General features: G+C 38.0%; 1 protein-coding gene across 1 annotated transcript in view; it reads right to left on the reverse strand.

The window, feature by feature from the left end:
* The window catches only part of WASL (WASP like actin nucleation promoting factor), a 68069-nt gene extending 44951 nt beyond the window's left edge, over positions 1 to 23118 (reverse strand). The window contains exon 1 of the mRNA XM_035021031.1: positions 22648 to 23118. Within this exon, the coding sequence (XP_034876922.1) occupies positions 22648 to 22764 (117 nt within the window). The 5' untranslated portion in view covers positions 22765 to 23118. The remainder of the gene's footprint in view (positions 1 to 22647) is intronic.
* Positions 23119 to 25023: the final 1905 nt, after the last annotated feature.

Below are 25023 nucleotides of genomic sequence, written 5' to 3' on the forward strand. Positions count from 1 at the left end.
ACCCAGGCGCCCCTAAATTCAACATCTGAGACTCATACATTATGTGTAACAATTAGGAAAAAAAAAAAAGGGAAAGGCAAGAATCTTTTTTTTTTTTCTTTAAGATTTTATTTACTTGAGAGAGAGAGAATGAGAGAGAGGGAGAGCACCTGAGAGGGGAGAGGGTCAGAGGGAGAAGCAGACTCCCCGCCTAGCAGGGAGCTCGATGCGGGACTCGATCCTGGGACTCCAGGATCATGACCTGAGCCGAAGGCAGTCGCTTACCCAACTGAACCACCCAGGCGCCCCAAGGCAAGAACCTTCCTAAAGTTGTTTTTAAGATTTACACTTTATGGTAACGAGACTTATTATGGTGATCCCTTTGTAAAGTATATAAATATTGAATCACTATGCTGTACCCTGAAACTAATATGATACTATATTTCAGTTGTTCTTCAATTAAAAAATTTATACCTTATTAACAATTTCAGACTCAAAATTATAATGTAAAACATTAATAATAATCTAGTCAATTTGAAAAATCATTTATTTAATAAACTAGGTTTTATATACTTCCTCAGAAAGCTCAATATTGCTACTTTCAGAAGGCATTTTTTATTCAAAATGCATGAACCAATATTTCTAACTGCAGTTACCATTACTGAAACTAAAGGAACATGCCTAACTAGATGTTTGACTGCAACTACCACAAAGGAGTAGGAAGCAGACTGTATTAAAATAAAAGGAAGATCATGTTATTTTTTCTTTTAAAACACCTTTACTATTAATAAACCATAAACTTGGGGGGCAGGGGAAAATGTTAAGATTTTATACAATGTAATTCTACTCTCTAATATTACACTAAGTGCTGCTATAAAGGCAAAAACAACAAGCTAATGATTTTCTCTCTAAATGGAATAAGTGGCCTGGCTCCCATGCAAACATTTAATAACTTGAATGTTTTATTTTTTAACGCTTAAATTAACTTTGAGCCAAACAGATTTTACAATGGTGGTGTTCTCTCCAGGTGAGTGCCTTATCTGGGTGGCTAGGCAGGAGGTGGAAGGGTGCAATATATTAGGTTCTGGGTTCCTCTCTGTTCTTTGGAGCTGCACTAATAAGGAGGTCAATAGCCACACAGTAGCTATTTAAAGTTGAAAATTCAGGTCCTTGGTCATACTAGTCACATTTCAAATGTTCAACAGCTATGGGTAACCACTTATTAAATGGTACAAAATATGTCCACCATTATAAAAAGTTTCATTGGATAGTACTGCTCTGGAAAATCCTGGGGAAGAGATTTTATATAAATACTTCCTTAGAATAAGACACGGAATTTATAAGGTCAAGGGTAGAAGAGAGTCAGGATCATTAAACAAAGAATATTCATAATAAAAAGAATAAAATCATATTCATGAAATGTCTGGCTAACTTAGAGACTAAGTTTGAATAATAGGTCATTAAATTCAATTTAACAGATACTTATGATATGCTGAAAATGGAAAAACAATTAAGGGCTGGTCTCTATCTTTGATGAGTTAATAACCTAGTTAGGGAGATATGTTTAAAAAAATAACAAAGTATGCTACCAAATAAAAATGTACCACATGAAATGTACCCAAAAGCAGAAATAACGTGCTCTGGGAAGGCTGAGAAGCAAACCCTGAATTCTCACTGGGGATAAGGTGAGGGCAGAGAATCAGAGATGTCCCAGGGAAGAATAATGTGAGGACTAAAGCACTAACTCTGGGATAGATCCCACCACTTACTTGCTAAGTGATTTTAGGTGATTATGCACTTCTCTTCCCTATCCATTTCCTGATCTGCAAAATGGGGATAATATTACTAACCTCATTTTGTGTTATAGAGCAAATTAGTTAATACACGTAAAGTGCTCTGAACAATTTCTTCATCATAGGGTGATTAAAATTAAATAATACACAGAAAGTACTTAGAAAATTGCAGGTCACTGTATGCACTTACTGAATGTTATTATTATGACACTGCTATTATCAGATTATCAGTTGCTACATTTCCAATCAGATCATTTTAAAGCTCTACTACTAGCTTACAGAAACTAGTAATTAGAGGATTAATATTTCCTGTTTTCAGCAAGATGGTCAATTAAAATAAGGAGAACGAGAAAGAACCCTAAGCTTGCAAAACATGAAAGACACCCTTACAACCTTCACGGTCTGCAAATCTAGGATCAGAATTATAACTAAAGAAGCACCTCAGTTACAGTAAATATTTTTTTAAGATTTTATTTATTTGAGAGAGAAGGCGAGCTGGGGGGAGGAGTAGAGGGAGAGAGACAAGCAGACTCCGCACTGAGCACAGAGCCCAACACAGGGTTTGATCCCAGGACCCTGAAATCATGACCTGAGCCAAAATCAAGAGTCTGACCCCCAAACGACTGAGCCACCCAGGCACCCCCAGTTTAAGGATGGCACCTAAAGCAGGTTTAGGTCAATAACACACCAAATAAATAATCATGTACTATATCTCAACAGAATTTTCACTTTTACACACATGGTAAACCTATCTTAAGCAGGGACTGCCTGTCCCCCATCCCTAATACTTCTGATGTTAGAAACCCACTGCCTCTCTCCAGGGACAAGCACCTGTGTTGAAGCTCAACAGAGATTCTCTACCCAAAATTCAGAATTATAAACTGAGTCACAGGACTGAGGGTTGAACGAGGAGATGACTGGAATTGAGAGAAATTCCACCAACTCCTGCTATTGTTCTCAGAACTTCCCAGCGTCCTCCTGTTCCTGAAGTTTTATTGTTCAATTCTGTTCCGGATTCCAAGGGATCCTGATAGCCAATAAATTCCTTTTTGCTTAAGCCAGCCAGAACTAGTTTCTGTTATTTATACCAAAGAACCTTAACTAACAATACACTTGTTAAAGTAAATTTTTATATTCAGTATATTCTCATACCTCTGAGTTCTTAATGGAACGAGAAAGGACACATTTTCCACTATATGTATATGCCCAACTGTATAAATGGGGATCTGAAATTTATACTTTCCTTTGGCCTGAAGTATTTTAATAGCCTAAGAGGACACTCTGCTTTTATTTTATTTTCCATATATTCTTGTCATTTTTAATTTTTAAAAATTTTAATTTTTTTTTTTTTTTTTTTTTTAAGATTTAATTTGAGAGAGAGGGATAAGCAGATTCCCTGCTGAGCAGGGAGCCTGATGTGGGGCCTGATCCCAGGACCCTGGGATCATGACCTGAGCCGAAGGCAGATGCTTAACTGAATGAACCACCGAGGCACCCCGTCAATTATCTTTTAATGTATAGGTTCATGCTCAAAAAACATAATAGGTTCCTATTTGACAAGAATAAGGTCCAACTGTTTGGCAAGGATTCAAGCTTCCCCCCCCCCCAAATTTTTTTTTTTTTAAGATTTTATTTATTTGCGAGAAAGAGAATGAGAGACAGAGAGCATGAGAGGGAGGAGGGTCAGAGGGAGAAGCAGACTCCCTGCTGAGCAGGGAGCCCAAACGTGGGACTCGATCCAGGGACTCCAGGATCATGACCTGAGCCGAAGGCAGTCGCTTAACCAACTGAGCCACCCAGGCACCCTGATTCAAGCTCTTTCTTAACCTAAGGTAATTAACAACTTTACCTTCATCTCCTCCTATTAACCCAATATATATCAGATAGCAACCAAATAATCTGCAGATGCCCATCCATACATACCATACTTCCCATCTTAACTCATGATGTTTGTTTACTCTGCTGTAATATTCAGTTTGAAACTTTTCAAATTCCATATACCTAGTTCAAATATCACACTCTTTGATCTAGTTTTTCCTCAAACACTTCTCCCTCTGCATATTCCCATGTTTCATTTACACATCCAATGAAGCACATATCATTGAATGACTTGTGATAGGTCCCTACACAGGGTCTGCTTCACCAATACACCATTCATCCTGTGAAAACAAGGGCCATGTATTTTGTATACTTAGCCCGAGGACAGTATTTTATATGCATTTTGCACTCATTCATTAGCTCAACTAAACTGAAAGCGGTGTCTTTCTTAGAATCGTATCAGTTAGTGCTACATTACCACAATTATTTTAAATAATTTTTCAGAAAGGTAGAAATTGCTAGTCTGTAGTATATAAATTATTTTTAGAAGAATGACAACAGTTCTCTTCTTGGCATTTCAATTAGTCATAAACATCAGTATGAAATGGTGAAAACCCCAAATTAATGCATCCCCATTTCTAATATTTTAAAGCCACAAACCATAGGAATTTGCTTCCATTTCAACCTCCATTCATAGACGAGAGAGGCAAGCCTTATCCTTCATCACTGAATTGACTTGGAACCTTTTTTCATAATGCCAACATAATAATGATTTGATTATTGTAGCTTTATCAAAATCTTAAAGTCAGGTACGGTGGACCAACATTTTTCTTTGTTCAAGATTGTTTTGGCTATTCTAGGTCCTCTGAATTTCCATCTAAATTTTTAAAAAAGTGTTTCAACTTTTTCCTTCTGCGATTTTGGTTGGGATTATGTTAAATCTATTGATCAATTTGGTGAGAATGGGTATGTAACAATATTGAGTTTTCCAATCTATGAACATATCTCAATATTCATTTATTTCTAGGTATTTTCTTCATATGCTATTGTAAATGGTGTTGTTTAAAATTTTTATTTTCGGGGCGCCTGGGTGGCTCAGACGTTAAACGTCTGCCTTTGGCTCAGGTCATGATCCCAGGGTCCTGGGATCGAGCCCCACGGGGAGCCTGCTTCTCCCTCTCCCACTCCCCCTGCTTGTGTTCCCTCTCTCACTGTGTCTGTCTCTGTCAAATAATCTTAAAAAAAATTTTTTTTTTATTTTCTAATTGCTAACATATACAAGTATGTAGTACATTGACCTTGTATCCTGAAACCTGTTAAATCTGCTAAATTCAATTAGCTCCAGTAGCTTTTTTTTTAAGATTCTGTATTTTTTTAGATTCTGTAATATTTTTATGCATATAACCATGTCTTCTGTGAATAATGGAAGTTTTATTTTTTTCCTCCCCATCTTTATGCCTTTTATTATTCCTGCCTTATTTACCTAGCTTGGATAGAAGTGGTAAGAACAGACATTCCATCCTTGCTCTTGATACTGGTGGGGGAAAGTATGCTTTTGTCATTGACATACTTTTTCAAATTTAGGAAGTTGCTGTTTATGCTTAGTTTGCTGAGAACTTTTATCATGAATAATGTTCAATTTTGTCAGCTGTTTTTTCTGCATCTATTGAGATGATCTATATGATTTTTTTTTCTATTTTGTTAATGAGGCAAAGTACATCGATGACCCCACTTGGTCATGATTCTTTTTCATGAATTACAATTATCAAATGAGTAACTATATGGAAAAAAATGAATCTCTAAAGAAAAAAAAATGAAATGATCATCTCATCTGACCCCTTCTGCACTCCATATACAACAATGAATTAGAGATGAAAAAATTAGAAATGAAACCTAAACATAAAAAGTTAGAACCACAAAACTTCTAGAAGAAGCATTTAACTATCATTGTAACCTTGGCATTGGCAAAGACTTCTTAGAACACAAACAGCATTTTCTGGAAAAGAAATAAAGGTAAATTAGACCTCATCAAAACTAAAAAATCCAACCCATCAATAGATATCACTTAGAAAATAATTAGGCAAACCACAGACTGGGAGAAAATATTTGAGGTACATAAATGGCCTTGTGTCTAGAATAGATAAAGCACTCCCACAAGTCATTAATAAACAGAAAACTCACTAAATATATGAGGAAGAGTTGAAAAGCTACATAAAAAACAAAGATACATAAATAGACAATAAATACATGAAAGGTTGCATAACATTATTAACTGTCAGGGAAATGCAAATAAAAAACACTCTGAGACATTACTTCACACCTACTAGAATGGCCCAAATCAAAAAGACTGACCATACCAAATGGTGGAGGAGACATGGAACAATTAGAAGTCCCATACATTGTTGGTCAAAGTGTAAAATGGCACTAGCCACTTAGAGAACTACCTGAAAGTTTGTTATAAAAGATAAATATGTATCTTCCTACAACAATGTAATTCTTCTAGATTTACCCCAAAGAAATAAAAACATGTGTGACATATAAACTTGTACAAGAACATTCACAGAAGCCTGACTTATAACTGTCCCAAACGGAAAACAACTTAAATATCCATCAATAGGAGAATGTATATTCCTCAATGGAACACCACTGAGCAATAAAAACGAATACCTATGCAGTAACACAAATGAATCTCAAAACCATGCTGAGTGAAAGAAGTCAAACAGGCAAAAACTAGGCCACTGTGATATAAATCAAAGAGTGATTGCTGGGGATGGGGTGGGGGGTAAGGAGAGGTAAGAATTAGAAAGTAATTAGTTCGATAGAGACATAGGAAACTTTATAAGGTGTTAGAGATATTCTTCTTTGTTTTTTTTGGGTGCTGGTTACACAAGTGTATCACATGTCAAAATTCATCAATTTTAGTATTTAGGTATATAAAAATTAAGTATATAAATCTGTGTGTTTTATTGTATGTAAACTATACCTCAATTGTTTTAAAAGTGAAAAATACCTTACTGTGATGAGTTTTAAAAACATACTACCAAATTAATTACTTATGCTTGACATAAACTTGTTTGCAAGGTGGCTAGATAAAATAAGGGGAAAGTTGTTAGTAATAAATAGTAACACAAACTTCTTACTTGCTTTATTTGAGAAAAAAACCATAATATCTTACTTTACAAGGGAGATACATAAAACTTTGTTACATTTATCTTCTCATTCATTCACTTTCATTTTATATTTTTTTCCCCAAGATTTTATTTAGATTAAAATTAGTTAATATAGAGTGTAGTATGTGTTTCAGGAATAGAATCTAGTGATTCATCACTTACGTATAACACCCAGTGCTCATCACAAGTGCCCTCCTTAATGCCCATCACCCATTTACCCCATCCCTCCACCCTCCTTCCCTCTACCCTCAGTTTGTTCTCTATAGTTAAGAGTCTCTTATGGTTTGCTCCCTCTCTATTTTTATCTTATTTTATTTTTCCTTTCCTTCCCCTCTGTTCATGTTTTGTTTCTTAAATTCTACATATGAGTGAAATCATATGGTATTTGTCTTTCTCTGACTTATTTTGCTTAGCATAATACACTCTAGCTTCATCCATGTCATTGCAAATGGCAAGATTTCATTTTTTTTGATGGCTGAGTAATATTCCATTGTATATCTATACACCATTTCTTCTTTATCCATTCATCAGCTGATGGACATATGGACTCTTTCCATACTTTATTGTCAATTCATTCACTTTCATTTTAAAATTGAAAAATCTCTAATACTTAAGAAAAATCATATCCAGGACTCAGGAAAATCACATTTAAGAAATCAAAACAGGGGCGCCTGGGTGGCTCAGTTGGTTAAGCGACTGCCTTCAGCTCAGGTCATGATCCTGGAGTCCCGGGATCGAATCCCGCATCGGGCTCCCTGCTTGGCGGGGAGTCTGCTTCTCCCTCTGACCCTCCCCCCTCTCATGTGCTCTCTCTCTCATTCTCTCTCTTTAAAAAAAGAAAAAAAAAGAAAGAAATCAAAACATTTTCATGGAATTAAATTTAAAAATTTATTGCTATTTATATTTGTTTAATGTTACTTAGTATTAATGGTTCCATAAGTAGGGCTATATAGCAAATGGGCACTTTCAAGAACTACAAAGAACACACTAGAGTATCATAATAAAAGGTACAAGGACAGTGTAATTTGATAAAGTCAAATTTTAAATGTGCTTATCTCTTTAAGCAATTCTATTTCTTTGAAATTATCATAGTAAAATAACAGATCAAGTCTGTGAAGATAGATGGAATATATGTATACACACACAAATGTTAGGAAGAATGTTAGGAAGAATAAAAAGAAAAGAGAAAATTAACTGTCTATCTCTCGGAAATTGGTCAATCTTCTATAATGTGTCCATCCACTGAAAACAATATACTTACTGACATGAAACAATGTCAATAAAAAATTAACATCTATATTTGTCTGGGGGCGTCTGTTGAGATTAAGTACACGTTTTTATTTATCATTCACTAATTCATGAAAAACAAAACCTAGAAGAATATACACAAAAACATTAATAAGAGTTATTTCTGGGTGATGGGGTTTATAGATGATTTTCCATTTTTCTCATTATTACCTTGTGAACTGCTTAAGTCTGCACTGCCCAGTAAAAATATAATGTGAATCATATAAGCAATTTCAGATTTTCTAGTGGCCAATATGTAAATAAAAAGTAGATGAAATTAATTTTAATAAATTTTATTTAACTGAATATATTTCTTAAACTATCATTTCAGCATGTAATCAATATTAAAATCTTTTTTTAAAGTTTACTTATTTAAGCAATCTTTACACCCAACGTGGGGCTTGAGCTCATGACCCCGAGATCAAGAGTCACATGCTCTTCTGACTGAGCCAGCCAGGCATCCCAATATTAAAATCTTAGTGAAATATTTTGCATTCTTTTTGGTACTAAGTCTTAGAAATCCAGTGTGTATCTCACAGTTACTGCACATCTCAATTTAACTAGTAATACCTCAAGTGCTCAACAGACACATGTGGCTAATGGTTACCAGGTATGTTATCAGACAGTGAAGGTCTTCATCTTTGTAATAAGCACTGTATTTTTAATGAAAAGGCAAAGTCATTTTTCAAATAATCAGTCACTTGACTTTTCCCAAAGTCTTACACCTGAATATTACATAGTTTTTTGAGTTATTCAAACTGTTTCCTAGCATTCTGTGGAAAATTCTGTTTTTAGAAATGAACAGGTTGGTCTGAGCTCATGGAAGAAAGATACAATACAAAAATTAAATAAAAATGGAGCACTAACAGTCTTTCAGTATATAGGTGGGTGTACGCATAAAGCCAATTCCCTGATTTCCACTTTTTTTTTTAAAGATTTTATTTATTTATTTGAGAGAGAGAATGAGAGAGAGAGAGAGAGAGAGCATGAGAGGGGGAGGGTCAGAGGGAGAAGCAGACTCCCTGCTGAGCAGGGAGCCCGATGCGGGACTCGATCCTGGGACTCCAGGATCATGACCTGAGCTGAAGGCAGTCGCTTAACCAACTGAGCCACCCAGGTGCCCCTTCAAATGTTTTATTAGTGAATTCCTGATGGTTAAATTCAATAAATATTAACTGATTAGCTATATACTATGAACATTATTTTGAGGTCATTTTTTTATTATTATGTTATGTTAATCACCATACATTACATCATTAGTTTTTGATGTAGTGTTCCATGATTCATTGTTTGCGTATAACACCCAGTGCTCCATGCAGAACGTGCCCTCTTCAATACCCATCACCAGGCTAACCCATCCTCCCACCCCCCTCCCCTCTAGAACCCTCAGTTTGTTTTTCAGAGTCCATAGTCTCTCACGGTTCGTCTCCCCTATTTTGAGGTCTTTTAAAGTGAGATTAAGATTATTCAGAGTATGGGGGGCGCCTGGGTGGCTCAGTTGGTTAAGCGACTGCCTTCGGCTCAGGTCATGATCCTGGAGTCCCGGGATCGAGTCCCGCATCGGGCTCCCTGCTCGGCAGGGAGTCTGCTTCTCCCTCTGACCCTCCTCCCTCTCATGCTCTCTGTCTCTCATTCTCTCTCTCTCAAAAAAAAAAAAAAAAAAAGATTATTCAGAGTATGTTTAATCAAATAAAGAATTAAAATAACTTCTGCTTTAGAAACTTCTCTGAGTTCTAAAAAATAAGAAAAAGATCATAATCATTAGATGTATCAAACACAGACTTGAAAAATTAAGGATTCATTCAGTATACTTTTAAGTAAACCTAAGAATTCCTATTGGAGGAATTTTCTGCTCCTACTGGAAGTAAGAATTGCATCAAATGTCTCTTCAGAAGCCACACAAACAAGAGAGTGGCATAAAATATTTAAAGTGCTAAAAGAAAAACCCACAATTCTGTATCCAGCAAAATTATCCTCAAAAGTAGATAAGTACTTTTTAAGACAAACTGAAATTGAATTTGTTCCCACTAGACAAGAAGCCTACATGCAGTAAGTATTAAAAATTCTTAAGAGTGAAGCAAATGATAAAAGTCAGAAACCTGAATATACTTGAAAGAAAAGTGTTAGAAAAGGAATAAATAAAGGTTAAATAAAATTTTTTATTTTTATCTAACAGGTAACAGCAACAATGTATTCAGTGATTATGGCTTATAGATCAGTGAAATGAATGAAAGCAATGTTATAAGGGATGACATGGAAGAACTGGGAGTACTCTGTTATAAAGTACTTATATTACCCATGAGGCAACAGTATTATTTGATACTGGGTTTAGACTGACTGTAAATGTATACTGCACGAGGTAGGAAAACCACTAAAAAAATTTTTTTAAGAAATATAATTGATATGTTGAGAGGAAAGAAAATGGAATCATATAAAATGCTCAATTAAAACCAACCAAAGCTTGGGGCGCCTGGGTAGCTCAGTCAGTTAAGCCCTCGACTCCTGGTTTCAGCGCAGGGCATGATCTGGCAGTCCTAATATCAAGCCCCACGTTGGGCTCTGAGCTGAGCCCAGCGGCTACTTCAGTTTCTCTCTACTTCTCCCTATACCCTTCCCCCCCACTCACATGTGCACATGCTCCCTCTCTAAAATAAATAATAAATAAATAAATAAATAACTTAAAAAGAAACACAAAGCAGAAGAAGAGTGGAAGAGAAAAAAGAAACAAAAAACAAGGGCAACAAAGAGAAAATAACAATATAGTGGATATTAATCCAATTATTATCAATAATCACTTTAAATGTAAATGCTCTAAATATACTAATTAAAAGACAGTGACTGTGAGAGTGGATTAAAAAATAGAGCCAAGTATATACTGTTGGTTTATAATTAAAAAACCATTTTAATTATAAAGACACAGATAATTAAAAGCAAAGAGAGAAAAATATACTATGCTAACACTAAATGAAAGAAACCTGGAGTAGCTATATTAATTTTGGGCAAAGCATGCTTCAGGGCAAGGAAAATTATGGGGAATGAAGAGGAATATTACATAATGATAAGGAGACCACTTCTCCAGGAAAATATAACAATACTTAATATGTCTGTATTTAACAAAAGAGCATCAAAATACATGAGGCAAAAGCTGACAGAACTGCAAGAAGAAATAGATGAATCCACTATTTAAGCTGGAGACTCCAACACTATTCAATCCATAATTGACAGATCTAGCAGGCAGAAAATCAGTGAAGACTCAACACTATTCATCAATAAGCTGGATCTAGTTCACATTTATAGAATACTTCATTCAACAGCAAAATACACATTCTTTTCAGGTCCATATGGAATAATCACCAAGAGAGACACAATTCTGGGCCATAAAATGCAACTTAAATTTAAAAGAAGAGAGGGGCGCCTGGGTGGCTCAGTCAGTTAAGCATCTGCCTTTGGCTCAGGCCATGATCCCTGGGTCCTGGGATTGAGCCCCTCGTAGGGCTCTCTGCTCAGCAGGGAGTCTGCTTCTCTCTCCCCCACCCCCGCTCAGGAGCTCTCTCAAATTAATAAAATCTTTAAAAAAGTAAAAATTAAAAAATAAAAGAACAGAAATCATGCAAAGTATGTTCTCAGACAACAATGTAAAAATCAATAAAAGAAATTTTCAAAATATTTGAAGTTAAACATACTGCTAAATAACAGGGGTTAAAAAGGTCTTGAGAAATTTTTTTAAAATTTATTTATTTATTTATTTGAGAGACAGAGCAGAGAGAGAGAGAGCACATGAGTGGTGGGGAGGGCCAGAGGGAGAGGGAGAAGCAGACTCCCCGCTGAGCAGGGAGCCCCCACACGGGGGTTCGATCCCAGGACCCTGGGACCACAACCCGAGTCAAAGGCAGACGCTTAAACAACTGAGCCACCCAGGCGCCCCAGGTCTTGAGAAATTTAAAAAATAATTTGGAATTAAATGAAAATGAAAATAAACTTACCAAAATTTGTGGCATGAAGCATAAGCAGTGATTAGAGAGAAATTTATAGCATTGAATGCATGTAAAAGTGAAGAAAAAAAGGGAAACAGTCAGATCAAACCGTAAGAGCTTTATATGAAGCCTAATTGTATTGGAGGCTTAGAGAGGTAAAAGGGTATTTTAACTTTTGACACTAGATAGTGCATTGTGTGTGTGTATATTTTAAACAATAGTGTAAGTGGATATTACTTTTGCACTCTAAAACAACTTTAAATGGCTAATACATATGATAAGAAAATTATAAAACTACAGAATGAAATAAGAACTAAATAGTAAATAAAAGAGACTTGCTTTCCAATGGGAAGCCACAATATGTCAATTCTTCCTAAATTAATCTACAAATTCAATACTATTCCAAATCAAAGCAAATATTGTCTGGTGAGGGACAGAGGTGGGAGGTAAGTCCTGAAAAAATACAAAGCACAGGCACATAAAAATAGCCAGAAGATACTGAAAAGGAGAGTAATGAGGGACTTAATGATAATCAAACTGTACCATCATTATAAAGCTACATTCACTAAAATTCTGTAACAGGCAAAGAAACAAACAAATGAAATAAATCGAACAGAATGCAGAACTACATGTAAGTAAGTACATCTGGAAATTTAGTAAATAATAAAGGTCGCATTTCAAATAGATGAGAGAAAAAATTGTTCAATAAATGGTACTGGGACAACTAGCCATTTGTAAAAATATAAAGCTGGATTTCTACTATATTCATTTTCCAAAGTCATTTCCAGAAAGATTAAAGATAAGATGTTCACCATAAAAATACTAAGAAAATTGAGTAAATATTTTTGTAATTCTAAGCTAGGACAGTATTAAATAAAAAGTTGATATAATAGGATGATTATTATATCAAACTGTACAAAACTTTGAATCCCATGCAATGACCAGAAACACCAAGTATACTTCTGTCAAAAGATAAATGACGAAGTGTCAAAAAAAAATACTGTAATATACAGTAACTATCCCTAAAGAATTCTTCAAATAACTAAGAAAAAAAACAACCCCACAGAAAAAAATGGTCTAAAGACAAGAACAAATAATTCACAGAAGAAATATCAATAACAGACATGAAAAGATATTTAACTTCACTAAAAACTACAAATCAAACAAGATTTTTTTTGACCAGTAAAACTGTCAAAATGGAGGGACGCCTGGGTGGCTCAGTCATTAAGTGTCTGCCTTTGGCTCAGGTCATGATCCCAGGGTCCTGGGATTGAGCCCCGTATCGGGCTCCCTGCTCGGTGGGAAGCCTGCTTCTCCCTCTCCCACTCCCCCTGCTTGTGTTCCCTCTCTCACTGTGTCTGTCAAATAAATAAGTAAAATCTTAAAAAAAAAAAAAAAAAAACCTGTCAAAATGGAAATGATTTTGCAATCCTAGTGTTGATGAGAATATATGGAGTTTAGAAACGCTTTGTAGTTGTTGTTTCTAAACAGCAGTATATATTAATTTTTTTTAAAGATTTTATTTATTCATTTGACAGAGAGAGAGAGAGTGAGCACAAGCAGGGGGAGCAGCAGGCAGAGGGAGAGGGAGAAGCAGGCAGCCCGATGTGGGGCTTGATCCCAGAACCCTGAGATCATGACCTGAGCTGAAGGCAGACACTTAACCGACTGAGCCACCCGGGCGCCCCAATACTTTTAATGTTCATGTCCTCTGACTTCATTTCTTAGAATTCATTCCATAGAATTAGTTTAGAAAGGATACACAAAAACATGTACTTGGATGTTCACTATAGCACTTTTTCTTTTTTTTTAAGATCTTATTTATTTGTCAGAGAGAGAGCGCACAAGCAGGGGGAGCAGCAGGCAGAGGGAGAAGCAGGCTCCCCACTGAGCAGGGAGCCTGATGTGGGGCTTGATCCCAGGACCCTGAGATCACGACCTGAGTTGAAGGCAGATGCTTAATTGACTGAGCCACCTGGGTGTCCCTTATAGCACTTTTTCTAAAAGCAAAAACTTGGAAAGTAAAAAAATACCTATTGTTCAGGACTGAATTATGTCTCCTTAAAAGATATATTGAAGTTCTAACACCTGTATCTACGAATGGACCTTACTTTGAAAGAATGGCTTTGCAAACAAAACCACGTTAAAATGAGGTCATTAGGACTGACATTAATCCAATAACTGGTGTCCTTGAAAGAGAAAACACAGACAGGTAGAGAACACCATGTGATTACATAGATAGAGATTAGAGTCATGAATCTCTAAAACAGGGAACATCAAGGATTGCCAGCAATGCCAGAAGCTAGGAGAGAGGCATGGCACAAATTCTCTCAGTGCCTCCAAAAGGAACCAACCCTGCTAACACCTTGATCTGACTGCTAGCCTCCAAAGTGAGCAAGAATAAATTTGCCTTTTAAGCTACGCAGTTTGTGATACTTCATTATGGTAGCCCCAGAAAACTAATATACCTATCAACAGTTACAGTAAGTTACAAGAAACTCACGAAACAGAGGATGTAGTAATAAGAAGGATGCAACAGATATAAACAAACATGGAAACATATGAAAGATATATTAATATAAGTGAAAAATTGTTTCAGAACAGCATGTATATCATTTTTCAGATAAATTAAAGAGAACATCTTTCTCCCCCTCCAACTCCTCACTGAAATCCACCCTTCTCAAATACCGGCCAAGTCAAATATGGGTTAGACTACTTCCCTCTGTAATCCTGACCCGCACCAACACCTTCGTAGATGGAATTCACTCCCAAGGCCTCAATAATCAACACTCTGTAAAGGATTCCAAAAGCTCTACTCCTACAATTCCTACTATCAGGAGTTTCTGTTGTTATCTGCAATTCGCACAGCCAACTAAATATTGCCAATTTTTTCTTCACAACATTTCTATTATATAGCCTTGGCATAGCAACTAGATTTCATCTATGTGAACTTGGACTGATTGGTAGTGGCTGCCTGTAGGGATATGCTGAGTATTCAGAGACCATATCTGGACATAGTAGGAAAAAATGCTATGAGTGATAGTGGTGTCTGCCATGTACACAAAGACCATGGATTTACTATACCTCATAACCCTTTTTTTGTTCCAGATGCTGCTACAATTCAGGTTCTTTAGCCAGGCCAGGTCAGCTAAGATAATGAATATGAAAATGTTTACTAAACTTTAAACCATTACTGAATTATTTCCATTATGAATGTAATTTCTAGTTTTCCCCATCTCTAGATCCTTCTAGCTTGACACTTTTTGAATCAAAAATCTTTCTGACCCTTTACTACTTAAGGACTAAAGCTCAACCTCTAAGTCTGAAGGTCAAGGTCTTCCAAAATCTGGCCTCAATTTACCCTTCAAACTTATCATTCGTTATGTTCTCAAGCAAATATCATTCTCATTTCTAGCCAAGCCAGTCTATTCAATATTTCCTAGTACTCCATGCAAATTTTCTACTCTAAACTTACACATTTCCCTCTACTTGAACTGAGCTGCTTCCTTGTTCCTGACCATTGAAGTCCTCATATTCAAGCCCCACAAGGATGTACCAAATCCCACTGTAATCTATCTATCTTTCCTATTATTTAAATCTTTATTATGTGCTGGCTTGTGAAACACATCTTTTTGTGCATGATTTTTGTCTTCCCCAGCTAAGGTGTAAGGACTAAATCTTCCTTACTCCTTTCACGTATTCCAAGATACTGAGAGGATGTTATGTTCTCAGTAAGTCCTCAGTACTTGATCATGATGACATTTCATTAATAAAAACATAGGAAATCATCTGGGTTTCTAACTAGCTTTATGCATTACATACAAATCAATCAGCACCTTTACTATAATGAAAACTTCTTAGGCATTTAAGGATCCTCTAATATTTTATGGCAACAAAAATATTCATAATAGTAGAGGGACAATTTCACTTAAAATTTTTTATTTTGGAACCAAAGACATGATAAATAAACAACTTCACCTCTATCTTAATAATTAAAAATACTAAAGAGTTTTAGCTTCTCCAAATCTAATATAAAATTTAACTTTAAAATGAAACTTGAAAAATATTTCATTGTCCAAAGGTTACTATATATTTGGCTTATGATAATTTTGACCTCCTCATATCATTTTTTTTTTTTTTAAGATTTTATTTATTTGACAGCGAGAGAGGGAACACAAGCAGTGGGAGTGGGAGACGGAGAAGCAGGCTTCCCGCGGAGCAGGGAGCCCGATGCGGGGCTCGATCCCAGGACCCTGGGATCATGACCCGAGCTGAAGGCAGACGCTTAACGACTGAGCCACCCAGGCGCCCCACTCCTCATATCATTTTTAACAGCATTTTATATTCCTAGGTATCTTTCATATTTCCCTTTTGTTTGAATTTATCTGGTGTTTAATGAGCACCCCTTTACAAAGACAGATTTCTACAGTAATCTTCAAAACAAGTCAAAAATAAGTTTAAAAAATCACTATGGCAGGGCACCTAGGCAGCTCAGTCATTAAGCGTCTGCCTTCGGCTCAGGTGATGGTCCCAGGGTCCTGGGATGGAGCCCCGCATTGGGCTCCCTGCTCGGCAGGAGGCCTGCTTCTCCCTCTCCCACTCCCCCTGCTTGTGTTCCCTCCCTCTCTGTGTCTCTCTGTGAAATAAATAAAATCTTTAAAAAAATAAAATAAAAATAGCTAAACTTATGTTATTAAAAAAAAACACTATGGCAGAGGAACCAAGGGGCCAAGGAAACTGAGAAACCAAGAAAACTAACAGAAATCCATAGTAATTGAACTATGAAGTTACTACAAATCTTTCATTTGATTCCATCTTCTAAAGGGGGCTTTTCTAGATTTGCCTCTTCAATATTACTCTAAACCCAATTATTTGGTTTAAAAAAGGGTCACAATTCCTCTATAACACATTAACTCCAAAGTGAAACTAATGTTGTCTAATGAATTTCATTCTCCTATATTGATATTATAGTCATTAATCCTCCACTACTAAGAATACACATATAGATACAATAGATATGATATGATAAATAAAAACAGGATATATTTCTGTTACATATATTTATGAATAAAGTTAAATACACCAAACATCTTCTAGTTACTAAATAATACATAATCACTTAAAAGTACTAGACTGCTCAGTAATACACCAATAAGAGTTACATTTACAGTTAACGATATATATGACTATGAAGTTGTTTTGCTTCCAAAATCTTTACAGTGAAAGTGACCTCTGTATTAATGCTGGGTTCTATAAACTCTTAGACAGATTAACTTTTCAATTAATTACCTATATCTGCTTTTATACCTCAACTTTGAATCAGTCTCTAAAATGACCAAGTCAGTTCACTATAACTGTTGAATCTAACACTTAAACAAAAACTTTTTAAAAATCTTCTTTACCTTCTTTCACATGCTTCTCCAAACAGCCAGAACACTTCAGAAGTGGCAGGTACTCCAAGTGCTATACATACATTATAGCATTATTCTCGAAATCCTTGAGTAAGCCCATTTTACAAATCTAGACATTAAGGCTCATATTGGCTAAGAAATTTGCCTATAAGCTAAGAATAACAAGAAATAGGATTTATAACCCAAATCTGCTAGATTCTTCTAAATCTCCTCCTATACTTATAGTTTATCCCATATGACACACACTTTTACTCACCTTTTTCCTCTATACTAGACGAGGCTGCCTTCTCTGCTTTGTATATTCCAAATCCCATAAATATTAACCTTTTTTCTCTTTCCATACTCAAGGTGAAATACATTCTCAGCCCTAACTTCCCACCAGTGCTGCCTTAATTCAGGCCCTAATCAAAACAATGATCCATCTAGGGACCTCTCCCTGTAAACCTATTTAAGAATTTAGAACAGAAACAAAGTAACTGTTGGACAGCTACTGTTACCACCTGTATTCAGCATCTGACTTAAATCATTTTGTTCTAATAAAGGAAGACTTAAGTCCAAATACAAACTGCATCAGAAACTGAAGATTTTAACAACCTGATTGAGCAATGAGAAATGCTAAATGAACTCCTAAGGAATAAAAGAGTTAGCAAATTATAATTAATAAGTATTCAGTGATCTGTATGCTAGATGTTATAAAAAGTATAGAAAATTACATAGACATAAGGTCTAATCTCCCAGAATTATATATAGGGTGAGAAAACAAACCAAAAAACTAACAAAGGAATATAAGCAAGTTAAGACAAGTACTGAGGAATCAAAAGAAATGAAGATGGTTAATAAAAATGGCTTCTTAAGCACCACTAATTCTTGAAACAAACCAGGTGAGCATGGCAGAAACAAGTAGCAGTCAACATTACTAACCTCAACCCATTTGGACCAAAGATGGTTATAGAGAGCTAGTATGAGATTTTATTTTTCCCAATCCTTATTTCTTTTTCAGGACTATATATATTAAACTTCACTTGGGAAGACAGCATATACTCTGTAGAAAGTAAGGGGCGCCTGGGTGGCTCAGTTGGTTAAGCAACTGCCTTCGGCTCAGGTCATGATCCCGGAGTCCCGGGATCGGTCCCGCATCAGGCTCCCTGCTCAGCAGGGAGTCTGCTTCTCCCTCTGACCCTCCTCCCTCTCATGCTCTCTGTCTCTCATTCTCTCTCTCGCAAATAAATAAAAATCTTAAAAAAAAAAAAAAAAGAAAGTAAGTTAAATCACGGTACAACAGAACTACAAAATAAGACCTGATAATCTTTTTTTTAAAGATTTTTATTTATTTATTGGAGAGAGAGAAAGAGACAGAGATAGCGAGAGAGCACAAATGGGGAGGAGAGGGAAAAGCAGGTCCCCTGCTGAGGAGGGAGCCTGAGACAGGGCTCCATCCCAGGACCTGAGCAGAAGGCAGATGCTTAACCGACTGAGCCACCCAGGCACCCCGAAACCTGATAATCTTGTTTTTTAACTCTTAATTATTCTAAGAAAATACTACCAGCTAATGAATTGCATCAGAACTATTTCTTTTAAGCACGTAACATATACTGATTTATTATATATAACTTTAAGTGAAACCTCATCTTTCACAAAATCTGTTTTTTAAAACTGTGGCAAAATAGATTTAAGATGCACCTCTTCCATGAAACCAATCACCAACCTGTAGTCTAATATAAGGCACATTTCCATTTAGTAAAGTATGCAGGTTTCTGCATACTTTTTCTGCTGGTGGTTGTACCTGTCTTTAACCTAATTCTCTTCCCTCACCCACTAAATCTAAAGGGGATGAAATCCTACTAAAGACTTTTTAATTGTCCTGGAATTTCCACCAGCAGTGCCTTAATTTAGGCCCTCATCATATCTTATGTGCACTACTCTTAAACACCTACCTGATCTCCTTTGTCTCCATTCTTACAATCCTCAATCCACCTTCTACAGTGCCTTCACCTTTCTCCCCAACTTTCTAAAAGTCATCCCTGATCTTGTGCACTAACTAGTGCAATACTTCAACTGTATCCCTCTCTTACATCTGTGAAATACACACTGATATCTTAACAGGTTAGAGCCTGTACTAAAAAAAACAAACAAAAAAACAAAACAAGACAAAACAGAACCCCCCAAAATCCCTTTGTTTTAATTTAACTTTAACTCACAAAATATACACCCAAGATTGAAGGGAAACATATAAACATTTCAAGTATGTTTCAAGATTACCCTATCAGAAAACAGTAAACTTCATAAGCTTGCTAAAAACAGAAATGCCCAAGTTCCCCCTCAGACCCACTGAATATTATCTAGGAATTCGGGTTAGCAATATTTGTAATCTCCACAATGTTTCTAATGCATACCTAAATTTGAGAACCCAAACAGAAAACCCTCCTTGCTCCATAACAAACTACTAGTAGGCCCCCACCTTTCCAAGCTGTTTCGTTCCTCTCATCAACCTGGGAGCATACTAATCTTAAATATTCAGGTATCACCCATCCTAAAATATTTTAACACATCCTCTTTTAATCTCCTAAACTTTTGCAAAAATAATAATATCTATATATTTACATATGGTCCTTCTAATCCACAAAATCATCCCACAAGACAGTATCCCTATTTTAGAAATAAGAAAACCCATTCTACCACAGGAAGTTAAAAAAAATAGAAAACAAGAACAAAACTTGTCCTAAGTGACCAAATAAGTTTGAACTCTGGTGTGCTGACTACAAAGCCAAGACATTTTCCATTGTGAAATGCAGCATCTTACACATCACTCTGAAGTACTGACTTACTCATCAGTTTGTTTCCCTTCTGAGACATAGTAAAGCTCCTTGAGGGTAGGCATCAACCCTGATTTTGACCTCAACATTTACTTACTCCATATATACGTTGAGTCAAAGAAGGAATGCAGTTCCTCCAGAACTGGGACTATAAGTACTTCTGTTTCATTCCTTGAACTCTTAGGTAGGGCTCTGAATACACTTCTTCCCTAACAAATTTGGTCTTGTAAATGTTATTGCTGATTTTTTTAATGAGATAATGTATTTCACTATTATTTTAAACTACAAAAAGCTGCATAGTCAGCAAAGAAGAAAAAAGGATTGTTCAAAAAAATTAACTCTCAAGTAACTGGAGACTTCAAATATTAAGGTTAACCTTCACAATAATTTCAAACTGTTTAAGAATGTGGTTTTAAATGACATATTCAAAAGATAAAGGTGATTAATAATAGATGACATAAAGATATAGAGCATTGAATACTGATGGCTTATTCAGCAATCCACTTACGCTAACCAGAAAGCAAGGCTATCTTTCTCAATCACAGTATTCTTTCACATCTTTCATTTTTTTGAAACCAGTAAACATTACAGGTAAGCATAGAGAAATTAGTCAGTGTACTCGTGTTTAAATGTAATGTCCTTCCTCCCTAAAGTTAATGTGTCTGGTATGTAAAACATAATACAACTACTTCCTTTCTGACATAGACTACATAGCAAATGAAAATAAACCAGTGAAATTTTAATTTTTTTTTTCATTTGCAGATAATGTTAACATTTAAAGAGCTGGAGATTTTCCTAAATTGAAAATATGCAAAAATTAGTGCTGCTTTAAGAATCTTGCACTCTAATTATATCAAAAAGAAGTGATTATTCCTTTTGCACCACTTTTTGAAATAAATCAGTAACAAGTAATAAAAAAACCCTTCTAAAACAACATAATGTAGTGAAAGTACAACAGACTAGGCATCAGGAGTCCTGGTTTTCTAGTTCTGGTTACATCACTGAATTGCTGTGTGACTTAGGGTTCACTGCTCAGTTTTCTCGTTTGTTTAAAAGCGGTGGGGGTGGGGAGGGGACTTGATTATCTTTAAAGTTGTTTCCTAAAATATTGGTTTTAAGCCAGTCCTCCTATTTCATTCTTCTAATCAGTAAAATATGAAACACATCTGAATTAAATGCAATGATTCAATCTCCAAGAGGATACAAAAGGTTGACTCCTATAAAGTTAACAATTAACCCACAGGGTAACTTTCCGGAAACTGTCTAATCCTAACTTCTTAAACAAGCAGATGTAGCCTAGTTTGACATATTTAACACTACTAAGAAAAGCTGTAAAATGGTACTGCTCTGTTGACACTTCGTAGGGGTTTCCTGGGTTCCCGTGACACATACTGTGCAGGTGCTACCACGTAAGGAGGGGAGAAAGAGACCCAAACAGCGTTTCAACAAACTCAACCACAGTTCAACCCAGCTACCGCAGTGAGATGCAGCCTGACAAGGCCTACACCACAGAGCAGAACCTCCCCACCCCCAGAAGTGCCAGCAGCCAATGTAATGAATGCTTCCGTCAACAACACACATTCCCCTTCCCACAGCAAACTGCCTGCTCCCAACCGGCCATCTGGGGTTGGAACAGGCCGCACAGCACCAACCTAAGAATCACTCTCAGGCCCCCAAAGGCCAAGACCTACTAGAGATTGCGGTTCCCCTGCGCATGGTTGTGGGGAGAGCAGCACCTCCTCCCACCAATGAAAAAAAAAAAAAAATCAGTGGGGAGGAGAGCAGAAACCAGGCCTGGGCGAGATTGCTGGAGAAATAAAGGCTGTTTCTCTGCAATGGGGAGCAGTAACATTTCCTGCCCTCATTCTGAACCGATACACTCGACTTCATTCCCTCCTGGGATCCTAAAGGGGGATCAAAAACCCCATTCTGGTCCTCTTCATTCATATCTCGGCTTCATTCCCCGACCTATCCACTCCTGAGACCTCTGCCATTGTCAAAGAAGGTACCCCCGGATCAAGCAGCAGGAGGTGAAGCGAGGGCCAGTACAGAGGCCCGGTTTTTAAGATCGAGCAGCTCGTGCAAGAATAAAATCCCCTTGCGGCCTGAGAGCAAAGTTTGAGCCAGCAGCAAGGGCGCAGACCCGGGCCCGGCCAGGCAGGGTTCCAGGACACGGCTGCGGAGGTGACACTTCCCTGCTCACGGGCAGCTTCGGGAGGCGGTGTCCGCCCGCCCCGGCCCGCACTGCCCATACCCAGGGAGCCGGGCTGGCTGGAGGCCCGGCCGGCAGCCGGACCCTCCCCGCGCCGCTCCCGCCTTCTTCCCCCCTCCCACTTCCCGGCCCTCAAGCCCGACCCCGTGAGGTAACGTCGGGGACGGCGACGCGGGTCTCGGCCACTGACCACACATTTCTTGCCGAGGAAGGTGAAGAGAGACTCATTCTCCTGCGGGGTGAGCAGCAAGGACCCCACATTGGTGACCCTCCGCGGTGGCGGCGGCTGCTGCTGGCCGGAGCTCATGGTTTCGCCGGCGGGGTTGCGAGTCCAGGGCCGTCTCCCGCGAGTAGGCGAGCGCTCTTTCCCCTCTCGGTGACAGGGGTGGGAGGAGGGGAATCAGAGGCGCAGCATCTCGCAGCTCCTCGGGCGCGGGGAGGCGGCGGCCACGGGAAGGAGGAGCCAACGACGGGCCGCGCAGAGAAAGGGAAGCTCCCCGCTCCCGCCCGGCCGGGCTCTGGCCGGATGGTAGTTGTCCTCGTACTCCGGCGACTGCGCTAAACTCCCAACTCCTCCTCCAACCCTCCTTCGGCGGCGGCGGCGGCGGCGGCGGCGGCGGTGGCGGCCGCACAATCCAACATGGCAGCGGGGGCGGACGAGACCACAGGACGCAGGACGCGGGGGAGCGCGCCGGAAACGCGCGGCTGCGGGCCGGGCCCCGGAGGAGCCCCCCCAACCCCACGCCGCGGCCGGCCTCGCCGCGCCGGCCCGAGGCCCCGCCCCCTTCCGGCCGGGCGCGGGCTGCGAGGTGGGAGGGGGGACGCGGGCGGTGATCGCGCGTGCGGGCCCCGGCCTCCAGCCTCGTTTCTGCGGTGTTTGGGCCCGGCGGCAGCCGCCTGCACAGAACCGGAGCCGCCCGCCCCTGTAGTGCGGACGCACACCTTTGCGAAGCGTCGGTGAAGACCCAGGTCTCCCCTCCCCACGATAGCTCTTATTTCTGGGGCACGGAAGCAGGACGTTCACGTTGCAGGTCAAAAAGATCTGGGATCTGGAAACGGAAAGCTGTCAAGAAGTGACGCGCTCCGCTGTGCTCTTCGCCGGTTTCGGTCAGAGCCGCAGGTGCCTGGGGTTTCTCAAACTTTGTCCAGACTTCAGCAGTGGGACTGGAGGAACAAACAGGCCTCTCCCAGTATTGTGAAAGAGAGATTTTGCCGATGGATGTTAACAAAAACCAAACGCACTTAAGAAAAATTTCTACTGCTCGCCTGGAGTGTTGCGAGGGATAAATGTACTTGGAACATTTAAATTCAGGCTCTTTTCTTTGACGTGCCCTGAACACATTTTTCCCCATCTTGTGGCTTGGAAAATAAACTCCCCCTTCCCATTTTTTCTTTCTCTCAAACCCCAAAGACCTGTTTCCTTTTTATCCGGAACGAATGCGCCCATTCGGGGGTGTCACACAGGAAAATACGTACTCTGATTTACTCCTTAGAAGTAAATCTCAAGAATTTTTGTTAAAATTTGTATGCCTCAGAGTATTTAAAGTTACTTAGGATAATGCCCTTTGTTCAGTAAATTAAATACTAAAATATTGTTAAACGAAGTTTTGCACTTACCAAAATGTAAAGAATAACCTCCGCAGCAATAAGTATCTGACTTCTCCATTTTAAACATCATTTATTGTATAATCTTCGCCATTATGTTTGCTAATTATTCAATTTCAATAAACAAAGAAGTTGCCATATATTAAACTTGACGTCCATGTTACGCCAGATAAAATTGGGTAAAACTATTTGATTTTAACATCTCTGATAGCTTCCAATACAAGTCTCCTAAAGAAATTGGAAAGCCATTATCAATGAACTTTGAAAATATTATAAAAATTCAAAATTAAAGGTGCCCTTATGAAACTAAGCAGGAATAAATCTAGAAAGGAAAATGAGGTATGTAGTCCTGGGAGTCCTCTTATAAAATATGGATATCTCAAAATTAAACTTGATTAGTAATGTTGGGGGGAAAGGGATTCAAGAAAAGCAAGCTGACTTTTTATAAAATAATTAGGTTTAGAAAGGCAGTAGAAATGTAAACCTGGAGTTGCCTCTGAATTAGGAAGCTAACAGACACTAAATCAGTTTGTCTCTTACATCAAAAGTGAGGTTCCTTGAAAACCACAGTGACAGCAGAAAGCAGTACAAATTCTTGAGAAATAATGGAAATCAGAGTCCTAATAATTGTCAAACCTGTGAACCACAGTGATAAGAAATACACACTTTAGATAGGCCTGCGTGGAGTTCTTGTTATGCCATGTATATATGTATATAACCTTATGGACCTTGGACAAGTTGCCTCTCTGAGTCTGTTTCCTCATCTGTAAAACGAAAATAATTTCTATTTATTAAAGGTGTAGTATAGAGATAATTAAACCTAAAGTTGTAAAATTTACCAGGAAAGCATATGTGAAATACCTGATACATAGTGGTTACTCAAATATTACTTGTTCACCATTGACCATCTTTGTCTATGGTCTCCTTGTCTTCCCTTTACCTAAGGTCAGCTTCCCTTCCC

Source organism: Mirounga leonina, unplaced genomic scaffold, assembly GCF_011800145.1.
Source record: "Mirounga leonina isolate KUSES-001 unplaced genomic scaffold, KU_Mleo_1.0 Mir_174, whole genome shotgun sequence".
NCBI classification, from domain to species: domain Eukaryota; kingdom Metazoa; phylum Chordata; class Mammalia; order Carnivora; family Phocidae; genus Mirounga; species Mirounga leonina.